This window comes from Chenopodium album, chromosome 14 (genome assembly GCF_948465745.1).
Source record: "Chenopodium album chromosome 14, dcCheAlbu1.1, whole genome shotgun sequence".
NCBI lineage: Eukaryota > Viridiplantae > Streptophyta > Magnoliopsida > Caryophyllales > Amaranthaceae > Chenopodium > Chenopodium album.
In genome coordinates this window covers 14,303,798-14,317,163 of record NC_137847.1, presented here as the reverse complement: position 1 = coordinate 14,317,163, position 13,366 = coordinate 14,303,798, and the positions used below count along the sequence as shown (strand labels likewise).

At 30.5% G+C, this 13,366-nt stretch overlaps 1 protein-coding gene across 1 annotated transcript; it reads right to left on the bottom strand.

The window, feature by feature from the left end:
• Positions 1–1,730: 1,730 nt before the first annotated feature.
• On the bottom strand, positions 1,731–13,005 carry LOC145577821 (uncharacterized). Its single transcript, XM_081635257.1, has 4 exons — positions 12,536–13,005; positions 11,313–11,718; positions 3,530–3,984; positions 1,731–2,153 (listed from the first exon to the last, which is right to left on the bottom strand). The coding sequence occupies exons 1-4, from the start codon at positions 12,951–12,953 to the stop codon at positions 1,753–1,755; spliced, it is 1,680 nt and encodes a 559-aa protein (XP_081491383.1). The 5' UTR covers positions 12,954–13,005; the 3' UTR covers positions 1,731–1,752.
• Positions 13,006–13,366: the final 361 nt, after the last annotated feature.

Below are 13,366 nucleotides of genomic sequence, written 5' to 3'. Positions count from 1 at the left end.
TCGATCTCCTTGTTTTTTTATAGTTAGTTTGCTTTGGAGCAGACGACCTTAGGTTGTGCTTCCTTTGCTCCTTTATGTTGAGCTTAATACAGTTGGCTATGGCTTGCTGTTTTGTTGTTTGCATTTGGGTTGGTTTTATTCTAGTATGGTCCCAATGGTCTTTGGTTTTGACAGGGCGGAAAGAGTTAGGGGTTTTGGGTATTTGGGGAACAATTGGGCAGGAAGAGTCTTCCTTTCCTAGTTATGGAGAGTTGTTCAATTCCTTTTCTAGCCTTGGGTTAGTTAAAGTTGGAGGGGATGGTAGACTTTGTTCAATTTCTTATTTTCCTTTGAACCGGAATGGGTTCACTTTATTGATTTTTTTTTTATTCTGTTTTTTTTGGATTTTTTTAAATTTTTATTTTAGTTTTTTTTTTTTTTTTTTTAAGTTGGAAAATTTGAGGCATATACAAATATACCAAAAAAAAAAAAAAAAAAAAAATAATTTTTCGTCTCGATGGTATCACAAAATTTTAGAATTTCAAATAGTATTGTTCTATCAACATTACCGCAATTTTATACTACGATGAGGGTTTTTAAGGTATTGTTTATATTTTTCACGCTTGTTAATTGTATACTCTCTGTTAATATCGACTAATTCGAATATTTTTGACTTTAATGATGTGTGTAATCGTATCACAAAAATTATGTTGAAAGTTATTATTCAAATGAATGGGATATTTTAATTTATGGCATTAGAATATCCCAAAAAAAATAAAAATAAAAAAAAAACCCCAATTTTTTTTAAACTCATAAAGTGAACTAAATTGGTTCAAAGAAAAATAAGAAATAAATAATTTCCTTTCAAGTCAATAATTTAGCTAGATTTGGAATTAGAATTTATAATTAGCCGTTTTGGTACTTTTGTAAAAGCCAATTTGGTAAAAGATCCGTTGTTTTACTGTACATAGATTTGCCTAGTGAAACACGATTATAGCTTATACAAAGCATTAGATCTATTATTATACATGTAATTATTTGTTGTTGTAATAATTTTTTTTTTTTAACCTTTAGGGGTCTTAAGTGTCAATACTCATACTAATAGTGGGATTATTATTTTTCAATTTTTCCGGATTACTCTTGTAACTGTATAAGGTTACTCATACTAATGAATAAAGGTTACTCATCTTATAATAAAATGCGGCTACATATGTACACCATGAGATTAGTCACACCACACAAGACTTGCTACGTAAGTGTGTAACTGATATTGATTAAGTATGTTGCAAGGACAGTATAAAAATGCTTTTAGGTATAATTGGTCATGACATCCATTCGCCTTACACGCCTAAAATAGCCTAGATCACCTTGTGATCGAGTGGATGTTTCTTTTTATTCTTTTATATGTGGAACAGGCGCTACTCTTGGAATTGATTTCGTCTTTTTTTTTTTTCTGTTTCTTAATACAAGTTATTTAATTCAACAATACCATCACAGAAACTTGAAGCTTTTGAATTCTAAGGGATATATATGTACTTTATTCTTGTAACGTAACTCAAATACACTACATTTATTTGATGTATGTTCCAAAAATTAGCCTAAAGATGGCTTAATGTTTCTTTTATTATCAATTCAGAAAGGATACAATGAAACAACACATACAATTAAACTGTCACGAGTTTACATATACATGATTATTTTTTTCATATTTAATTTCTTTTGTTATTATAATAATAAAGTTTGTTATACATATTAAGACATGTTATAACTAATTTAACATGAAAGGTTATCACCAGGTGAAACACCAAGCTGGCTACAATAGGTAGTATAGTACCCAACACGAGCATTAACTGCCGGTGTGTTCCCCCCACCACATTCTCCACCGTTGATAGCTCGAATGGTGGACCCAAACCCTTGGCCGGAGACGATAAGGGAGTGTACATTGTTCATCCAAAACCAAAAGGCTGTCCTAAAGGCGATAGTTGGATCATTGGCAACTGTTTCTGGTGCATTTAGGCCATCAAATCCAATGCTTTGACCTGCTTGTCCGTAGTTGTAGTTCCATGTGATCTGAATCGGTCCTCGGCCGTAGTATTGCTTATCCGGGTTACATGGCCAATCTGTACTATCCTTGCAATAAGTTGCTTTTGCAATCTCCTCAATGTAACAAAAATCTACAAATGAGCAAAGTTTTATCTAGTTAGTTGTTGAGTAAAATTTTGCGTAACAAATTAAAAATCTATAAATGAGTCCGCATGACAAGAATAATGTCACACGTTTTAATTAAATTTCATCCACCACTCATTTTCCAAAATGTAATATTTAATGTTGTACTCATGTTATACCCAAGCCGAAAAAACCCGTGTAAGGTGGCATGGCAAAATATATGACGAGATATGTTATATTCACACTTTAAGTCTACATGACCCATGTAGGTTAGCGTGGCGTGCATATGCAGAATGTAGAAACAATCGTGGGTTTTAACTATAAACTTAAATTTTTTTATTGAACATTTAAATTGTTATGATCTGATATGTTTAGAATTATAAATGTGATGATATGTTATAAACAGGACAGTTTTGCAATAGCTACAATAAAAATTGTAGCCATTATAAAAACGAAATCTACACCGTTGATTAATATTATCTAAATAAGGGTCATTGATTTAAGTTGATCAAGAAAAATACCCAATTTTTTTTTCTTCTATTTTTCCTTATTCCTCTAAAAACTAAAATACAACAGCAACTTCTAATCTTCCATTGATGATAATCTGCAAAGTATGAATAGCTTTCCTATGAAAGATTAAATTTGATCCTATCCAATTATCCATGAATCAACCAAAAGGAAGATATTGCAATTGAATAGCTTTCCTATGCTAAAGATTCCGATGATTTTGCATTTATCATGGAAACTTGCTGCCTAATTCATGACTCAATCAAAAAGATACCTAATTCATGAGATTTATGGGGAGAATTTATTGATAGAAGAGCAGGGTGTTGAGAGGAGAGAGAATCACTTAAAAAGAAATCCATCAATTAGTGCAAGAGTAAATTTGATCCTATCCAATTATCCATGAACTTCGTATTAAACTATCCACTGTATAAAATTATATTCCTTTTATTTAGATTGGTTGGCGGTTTTCCATTGGTTATTTGTTATATAATCCTATCCATGTTAATTGTTCCTCATATAATTATTCTATGGAGATTAGGATGATGGTTGAATACTTAGAACTTCATCAATGGTAGAAACGAGTAGTTTTTTTTCAGTTTTTTTTTTCTTCTTTTTTCCAAGATAAAGTAGTTTTTAAAATATTTATAATTTAGAAGTCAAGTATTGAACGGATAAGATTAATTATTAATATTTAAATGGTTAAGATTAAAATTAGTTACAATGGCTACATTTTTTATGTAGCCATTGAATAGTCTTCCGTTAGAAACATGACAAATTGATAACTTATTATATTATTTGAGTTATAGATTTTTTTTAATAAACTTTGTTAGAGATATGAAATATCATCAATATCGGACAAGGGGAGAATTTAACTTACGTCCAGTTTCATGGGTGACATGAGCAAAGAAGGCAGCAACTTCACGCTTTGTATCATCACCGGATTCTCCAGTTCCGAAGTCGGGGTAGAAACTGAGAGCATCCAAGAAAGCAGACCTGCTATAGAAGTTTTTACCCGCACAGCTAGAGCTAGCTTGATCAATTATTCCATTAAAGAAGGCGTCAGTCACCAAATCAGAAATCGATCCACCACCACCGCTTGGCATCGGGTTCGTAGAAAAGCAAGGGCCTTCGCGGCACCCTTCACCGCAATAGGCATCATCGTTACCGCAGTAACCCCACTGGCTGCAACATACACCAGGGTCACAGCCACAGTTTTGGGCTACAACTAGGTAACTTGACATACAAGTAACCACCACGAGTATGGCAAAAATTGGCCTTAGGGAAGACATTTTGGTTTTAGAGGTTTGTAATGTGTTGTGTTGGATGAGGAAGCTCAAACAAGAGTAGATTGGTTTTTAAAGAAGAAAATGAGAGAAGTTACCTAGGGAAGAAGTTAGCTTAGTTAGTTTATATTACGCTAAGAGATTGTGCAAATCCGCTAATTATTGTCTCACTTGTGAATTATATAATATTTTATGCTGATTCTATACGGCGCAACTTGTGTAGTACTTCGTATTTTATACGTTCAACGTAGTGATATTTTGACTTTGACTCTTAACGTATTTTTTTGGAATTGGTTTTTAATACTTCCTCCGTTTTTATTTTATTGCACCATTAGCACTTTTACACTATTTACTTAATCTTCTTTGACCATCATTTGTGATTTATACATTAGGAAAAATATAATCATGTGAGATCTAGTTAGATTCATATCGAACTCTACTTTTCAAATATCATATTTTTATAATTTTTACAAAAGTATAATTGAAAATATTGATAGCTAAAGTAATACATTGGCAAGCGTGAAATCCCTTATGATGCAATAAAAAAATAACGGAGGAAGTATATAATATTTCCTCCACACATCTTATGAAGTCATAAAATACGGTACATATTTGCTGAAAATTTTATATTAGTCGATTGAAATGTGACTAACATTTTTATTAATTAAATACCGGTAAATACAAGTTTATCTGCCAGATAAACGAATTTTCGTTAATCTGGTGATATTTCTGTAAATATATTGAAAAAGCGTGGTGATTTATTCAGTACTTTTTAATTTGTGAGCTATCTAATTACTGTTTGCAACTTGCATTTAGAAAATTACACATGTACGTCTCAACTAGTATATGAAAAGACACATGTACCCCTCCACTACTGGTACTTGAAAATACAGTTATACCCCCAGATAAACAATTTATATATATATATATATATACTTCCTCCGTTTTTTAATACTTGCAACACTTCCCTAAAATGAAAATGTCATAATACTTGCAATACACTATAAATGGAAAGTTATTTTAGGGAAAAACTATATTATTTCCCTTATTTAAAGCACATGGCTCACTAAATTACATTCCTAACATCCACTCATCCTATTTTAAAGTGTATTACATCATGTAAATCCCACCTTTCTTAAATACCGTGAAAAAGTGTGTGTTGCAACTATTAAAAAACGGAAAAAGCATATATATATATATATATATATATATATATATATATATATATATATATATATATATATTATTCATTTTATTGTATATACATGTAGTTTAAAGTATTAACTTTTAATTTTATAACTTTTGGTTAATATTTAATAGTGTAATACATTGATGGTTAGTATTTATTTATAATATATATTCATGGTGGATGGTCACATTATGTAACTAGCGACACATAAGAGTTTGTAAAAGTCATATATCTAGAAGAATTTTTAAGATAAAACTTTTTGATATTTTTTTATTATATGTTATAACATGGGACAGTATGTGGTATGCCTATTATTACTAGTTTGTGGGCTTCTGGACTTGTTCAAACTAAGCGAAATACAAATACAATAATGTTCCCATGGATATCTTCCTTCTAGATAGTGGACTATGTTAAAATATTACGTTATTTAAGGAAATAAGAGGTGAGATAATGAGTTATTTGTGATTAGAGTTTCTACAGAGTAAACTGATAATTGAAATCATACGGCGAGTTGGAGACTATGAATGTCGATCAACTAGCTGAGTTTAGACGAGAATTAGCCTGATTGAGGAATCGAGGTCGGTGTCAAAGATGACGGTCTGGGCCACACGGCCCACACCCGCAATCAAGAGACAGAGTCTAATACTCGACTTCACATGTCCAATAAGGTTCCATCTAAATTCATAGATGACAATAAAAGGAGTAGCCGATTAGTCTGATAAAGTGTTAACTCTCAACTTTTATTAAAGTGATACACTTACATATGTTATTAGGGAATGATACACTTCAACTGTAGGCAAGATAAAAAAAACACGTAACATCGTAGTCAACTAATCAAAGTCAAGCTCATGTTGATTATGATTTTATGTGTTTATTTTATTATCAACTAGGTTAGGACCCGTGCCATGCACACTAATTTCACTACTTTTAATTAGAAAAGTAATAATATTTTTTTAATAAAAATATCATGGACAAAATACAACTATAATATATTTATTAACACCCGACTCAGCCCGACTAAGAAAAAATCCCAATAAATTTATTGAATGATGCTAATATTTTTTTCATATAGACAACATGACATGAATCAGACACAAAAAAAGCTGGTTTATATCAAGGATTCTGTTGAAGCTTAAAGGTTTTGATGATTGTGAACGTGAACTAGCAAACTTCATTTTATAAAGGTTTCTCTAAGTGTTGTGATTAGAACAGGTGAAGTAGACTTTGGAAGTGGAAGAGTAACCAAATTAAACTAAGAAGACGTGAAGAGGTTCTAAGGAAAGGTTAAAGAAGATAGAAGAAGAGTTCTTTGACAAGAACTATCTGAGTTCCCTAACAGGAACTTGAACACGGCAAGTTGAGAAGTTCAATTTGGCCTGCGTTGAAGACAGCAAGTTTCACAAGAATTTGGCCTGGGAAGTTCCAGTTCAGAACTGGAGTACAAGTGACAGCAGGAACTTAGTCCCGGACTGCGTGAAGCCCATGTATCCTGGTTTACAAAATATTGGCGAAGCAAATTAGTTTTGTTAAGTTTTATCTTTTAGATTTGCTGTAAATATGATTGTTAGGTTTATGCGTGAAACTTAGTAGAAACGTGACAAAAGAGCTTGGCAAGTTTTTAACACAGGAAAGTTTATAAAAGAAAAGTTTTAAGCAAAAATTTTCTAAAACGATTTATTTCTTAAAAACTGTTTATCAAAAGATATTATTCTTTTGAAGATTTATCTTTGATAAGTTTTCTAAAAAGATTTTCTTCTAAATAGATTTACTTAAAACCGTATTTTGGGATTTTGGTAAAATAACATATTTATCTTTTGAAAACCCTACTTTCTATACGAGCAAGTCTTGTATAAATTGTAGAAGTCTCATATCATTATATTTGTGAGTTTATGCGTGAAGATATCGAAGTGTGCTTAATTGTATAAGTTTGTCAAGTTTATAACTTTGTCACATTAGTTTCGGGTTTCATGCGTAGCTTACCTTTTAAATATTAGGAGTCAAAAGTTTGTATTGATTGGGTTCTTGGGTGTGCGTGTGATTTATCTTTGCATACAGTTGAGTAGGCTTCTAGGGTGAAGCTGAGTGAGAGAGTGCTCAGGAAGTACGAGTGAATCTAAGTCAAAAACATAGGTTGGGTAGGATAGGGTCCTACTGTATAGCAAGTTCAGTTTGGAACTTGTGAGTATAGGTCTGACTATAATAGGTTGTAACTTGTGTGTTTGCCATAGTATAGTGAATTGATTTGGTTTCGGAAATCCCTAAGAGGGTCGAGGTTTTACTTTCAATTGGGCCCTAGAAGGTTTCCTCGTAAAACATTATGTGCATTGCAAGTTCCTTTACATTCTGTTTTTATATTTCGCAAAAGTGGCCATTAGGAACTCACATACAATTCACCCCCCTCTTGTAGTGTTTGTCTCAACTAACAGATTCTCGACACGTAATTAAACGGGTCAACACGATACGTCATGTTCATTAAAAGGGTCAGATTAGTGTTGAGCTTCCCAACCCGTTTAATTTCAAATTGGAACACAACACAACACAATTGTCATCTTTAATTTAAAAATTAAAATCTACAAAGTAAGAGAAATGGAAATACAAATTTTATAGTAAGTAGTAAATGGTATTAAAAAAAAAGATTTTTGGAGGAAAAAACAGCTCCAGGAATTGACATGTGTCATTCCTAGTGTCTATTTTAGTATTATATACTAGCTTAAGGCTCGTGTCATGCACGGTAAATCTAATTTTTTTAAGAAAATTAATTATATCCAACAAATAAAATTTGATAAAACATACAAATCAAATATATAGAAATTATAATGTCATAATATATATAAATAGGCAAAGCAACAAATATCTAAAAAATAGATTTTTTTGTCTGCCCGAACTCGAGAATTTTTCAGGCGGGGCTTAATCAGGTCTAATGGCCATATTAGTGAATACTTATTTATAAATGCATTTTTAATATACATCAAAAATCAATCGAACAACAAACTAAAATCTCCATTAAAATTATTAGCAAAAGTGCAAACATACACAAAATTACAAATAATATATTGCCTTTATATCTAAAAAATCATTTGTTAAATACAACATTTATTTTATAGTAATATATCAGTTTGTGATAATATGTACGTATAGTAGTAAAATTTCATAAATAAAATTGTAATTAACTTGAATATATAGTTATATTGAATTGAAATTGAAATAAAATATTAGGTAGAAGTATTTGAAAAAAAAATAAAATTTAAGTGATGTTTTAAAGTAATTTCTTTAACATCTATTATATGAATCAATTTATTATAACTTTTTTGGCAAAGTATAATAATACTCCATTTAAAATATAGTTAAAAAGGAGTTGAGATTTTTTTTTTTTTTTTTTTTTTTTTTTTTTTTTTGAAAGAAGTTGAAATAATTATTTAGGTAAATGTATATATATAGAATAATTATGAACACCAAATATAAAAAGGAATATATAGTTGTCATAAAGATAATATATATTATAAAATAAAATGTTAACAAAAAAAAAGGTTAAAAAGGGAAGGGGAGTTTTGGAGGAAAAAAATAGCCCCAGGATGTGACACGTGTCACTCCCGGTGTCTATTTTAGTATTAAGTTATTAATATGAATCAATTTATTATAATTTTTTTTGGCAAAGTATAATAATACTCCATTTAAAATATAGTTAAAAAGGAGTTGAGGTTTTTTTTTTTTTTTTTTTTTGAAAGAAGTTGAAATAATTATTTAAGTAAATGTATATATATATATATATATATATATATATATATATATATATATATATATATATATATATATATATATAGAATAATTATGAATACAGAATATAAAAAGGAATATATAGTTGTCATAAAGATAATATAAAAGATTTAAAATGATACTATTATTATAGAATAAAATATTAACAAAAAAAAAGGTTAGAAAGGGAAGGGGGGTTTTGGAGGAAAAAAATAACACCAGGATGTGATACGTATCACTCCCGATATTTGTTTTAGTATTAAGTTATTAATTGATGATTGATTCAGAAAGGATACAATGAAATTACTTTTTTTAAAAAAAGATTTCGTAAGTATTTCAAACTCTTCTTTAAAAAGAAGAAATAAAAATTGTCATATGGACTATTAAAAGATGGGATTACTCATATACATATTTACTAAATTTAGTGTATGCTTGATTCATTTTTAATTGTTCAAATTAAGGATGAATTTCATGATTAATTAATTGGATTCTAAACTTCCATATAATCACAATTTCGAATCAAATTTATATTTTACATGCAAAAGTGTCGATTAACTTGAGATATTAGAGTTGCATAAATGAAATTAGCATTTTCAATAGCATGGTGAGTTTTGAAGCATCAAGAACGACGAATAAAAGGAAGAAGAATGAACAATCGTTTTCAAAAATCAAGGACAACTAATAAAAGGAAGAAGAATGAACAATTTGACGATGCTAAAAACTTCAAGGTGATTACAACTTTAAATTATTTATCGGTTTTGGATTATAGTTTTACTAAATATAAGTCTATTCAAATTTATGACAAACTCTCTCCAATAATTGTATATATTTATTTGTAATGCTTGTAAAGGCTTAAAATTAGTGCATAAATGATCACTAAAATGGGTAGAAATGACATATTTTAATTTGGGAATGTATTGTTTGAAATTAAGATATGGTACACGTCAGAAACTAGCCAAAATTCACAAGAAAATTACAAATGTATACATTAATATGCAAAACAATTAAAAGGTAAAATCAAACCTTGCAAATGATTTACTTAATATGGAGAAATAATATGCAAGTTCAATCTATGTGCAATAAAAAAAAATAAAATATAAATATATATTGTATTGTATTGGAATATGATTTTGGATTTGTACTTAGAAATATATAAGTTACAAAGTATGAAATAAATTTGAACTATTATATTCAAGTGTAAGCAGTTTAAAAGGCCGGTTTTAATTGATTTGAACCACTTGAAAAGATTGTTAGCTCTGTTAACTCCTTAATATAGCACTACATACACCAATTCTAATTTTACCAATATTATTGTGGTAATTAAATTTTAGATATCTAGTAAATGTAGCTTTTTGTATCTTAAGTCTGTTTTTTTTTTTTTTTTTTTTTTTTTTTTTTTTTTTTTTTTTCAGGTTTTTATGTTACTTATGTTGTTGACCACTCTCATTCCGACAGTCTCAGGATTAGATGGTGATCTAGATGACATGAAGATGCCCGAGAACTTCTATAGAGTTTATGTGATTGTAATAGTAAAAGTATTATGTAGTTTTGTTATAGGCTTAGTTCTAGGATTTATAGGATATTATATTTATACATATTGTTTTCAACCGATTCAGGTTCATCCTATAATTGAGTTGGTTTAATTTAGAAATAATACTATATTACTCGTATAAACTAATTCTTTGTAATAAGACTCAAAATAAACTCCGTTATCTACTCCCTTTATTTCTAAATAAGTGCATCACTTGTTTATGCATAGAGTTTTAGCTTTGACAAATTAATTAAAATAAGTATTTTAATTATCATGCAAGTGGTCAAGTTAAGAATATAAAATGTTAATAAAAAGAGGTTGGGAGGATATTTTAGACACATACGCAAAAGATAAGATTGTGAATATGTACACGGATCGTGGGATTAGAAAATAATACTTCGTTCATTTTTATTAAACTTAATATAGACTTATGGCCTTATTTGGCAATTAGTCACAAACTATTTCTCTTTATAGGCCTGATCAGCTGTTTGTATTAGCTTTTTATGTTAATAATTCTACGTACAATTGACTCTTTTTGGTAAATTAAAGTTGGTTGTTAGTTAATAGATGTTTTATACGAAAATGCCAACAGCCAACTGCCAACACAAAAAAGCTAATCTTACATTTTTACCAGGCTTTATAACAAACAAAAAACCCAAATACCAAACATATATTTTGGCTTTCGACTACATCCATAAGCCAAATGAAACGTTATTCACCAAACAAGCCCTATATGTTTTTTTCTTTTTTCGGTTTGCACGGACACAAACTATATTTATTACGGAGTATTAATTTCGTTGACAAAGTATACATGTTATTTTGCTTGAATTCGCTAGTAAAAGGCAAATAGTATCAAAATGGAAAACTAATGGAAAACTAAATTAGTGATATAATTCTATGTACCTAGCAAGAAAGGTTATCCCCGGTAGCAACACCAAGCTGACTACAATACTCAGTAAAATACTTAATACGAGCATTGACAGCAGGAGTGTTACCACCATTACATTCAATGCTATTGATAGCCCTAATGGTTGATCCGAACCCTTGGCCGGAGATGATCTTAGAGTGTACATTGTCCATCCAATACCAGAAGGCCGTCTTGAAGGCGATAAGGGGATCATTGGCCACAGTTTCCGGTGCATTTAAGCCATCGAATCCAATACTTTTTCCTGCAGGTCCATAGTTGAAGTTCCATGACAACTGAATTGGTCCTCTACCGTAGTATTCCTTGTTGGGGTTACATGGCCATTGTGTGTTGTTTTCGTCACAGTAGTCGCCTGATTTATCAATTTCCTCTATGTAGCAAAAATCTGTACATGAACAACGTTTAATCTCATTCTTACTTGGATCAAAATGATTTAATTTGTTTCAACTTGAATTGAATGAGCTACTATTATTTGGTCAAAATAGTCATCAATAATTATCACGTATGAAAAGATTTTCTATTTTATTTATCTATTGAAAGGCATGTTAAGTACATTAACCAAATGGACGGAATAATAGAGTCAATTGATCCTACTTAAATTAATATTTTAGAGTTTTTCTAGATTTGAGATTTGTGTTTTTCATAATTTTTTTATAGAATTGAACAACTATATATTGAACCCAATTGATTTTCACTTGATTTTAAACTGTACAATATAACCTCACTATAATATTATTCTAGATCCACCACCTAAAACAAATCGTCATTTTATGCTCAATATTTGAATAATTGTACTATAAAGAAAGTAATTCAATTGTTATATTTGCATTAAAGATTGACCAAAGTAGTTTACTCCATACCTTGTTCTTATTGTATTTATTAACAAATTAATTAAACTAAAGGCAAAAGCTAACGAACTCCCTGAATAATATATTAGATAAGATAATTAAAATTAAAAGTAAATATATTAAATTGAATTGAACACTAAATACACTGATTGACGCTTTATTTTAACGTGCTGTCCTAAGTTAATACGAGTATCATTTTAGAGATTATTTTAAATGCTTAATTATCTAACACCCTACGTTAGCAAGATCCTAAACTAAATCATGATTTGTTCAAATAAAATCGACAACATACATCCTAGTATCATGTACATATATAAAAGCCAAGTATATGTAAACAAGAGTTAGTATACTTACGTCCAGTTTCATGGGTGACATGAGCGAAAAACGCTGCGATTTCACGTTTAGAATCATCAGTAGTTCCAACAGTACCAAACTGAGGATAGCTGCTAAGAGCATCCAAGAAAACAGACCTGGTATAGAAATTCCTACCAGCACAACTAGCATCAGATTGATCAAGTATTCCGTTAAAGAAAGCATCAGTGACTACATCAGGGACCGAAACACCACTCGGCGTGGTAGGAGTAGGTGTCACGGGAGTTTTGCAAGGACCTTCTTGGCACCCATCACCACAATAATCATCTGTAGAACCGCAGTAGCCCCATTTGCTGCAACATAAACTCGTGTCACAGCCGCAGTTTTGAGCTCGAACTAGGATGTTCGAGGCACATGCGAGGATGAGGACTACCGCGAAGATTGTGTTGAGAGATGTCATGGATCGGATTTGGATAGGGTGGTTATGGGAGGTGAGTAGAAGAAAGGGAGATGAGATGAGGTTTGTAGAATTGGTGGATGGAATGAGATATTTATATTTAAAATAATAGGATAGGAAGTGAACGAGAAAAGTCTAATTTGAACAGCTATTAGTTGAAGCGTAACGATGTTCATATTATAATAAAGTCATGTTTAGATAGATCATTGACATTGTACATTACAAAAGTGCATCTAGATGGGTTATTGATGCATTGTTGACTTTTGACTTTGGCTTGGTCGTAGGATCACGTACACTTGAGTGGGTACATTTTGTGTCGGCTATTTGTGTCAACGGCACCATGCGTCCGTGCGCAATTGTAACATACTCCCTTTGTTCTTTTTCTCTCACCATAAAACAACTTTTTGTGAGAGTTT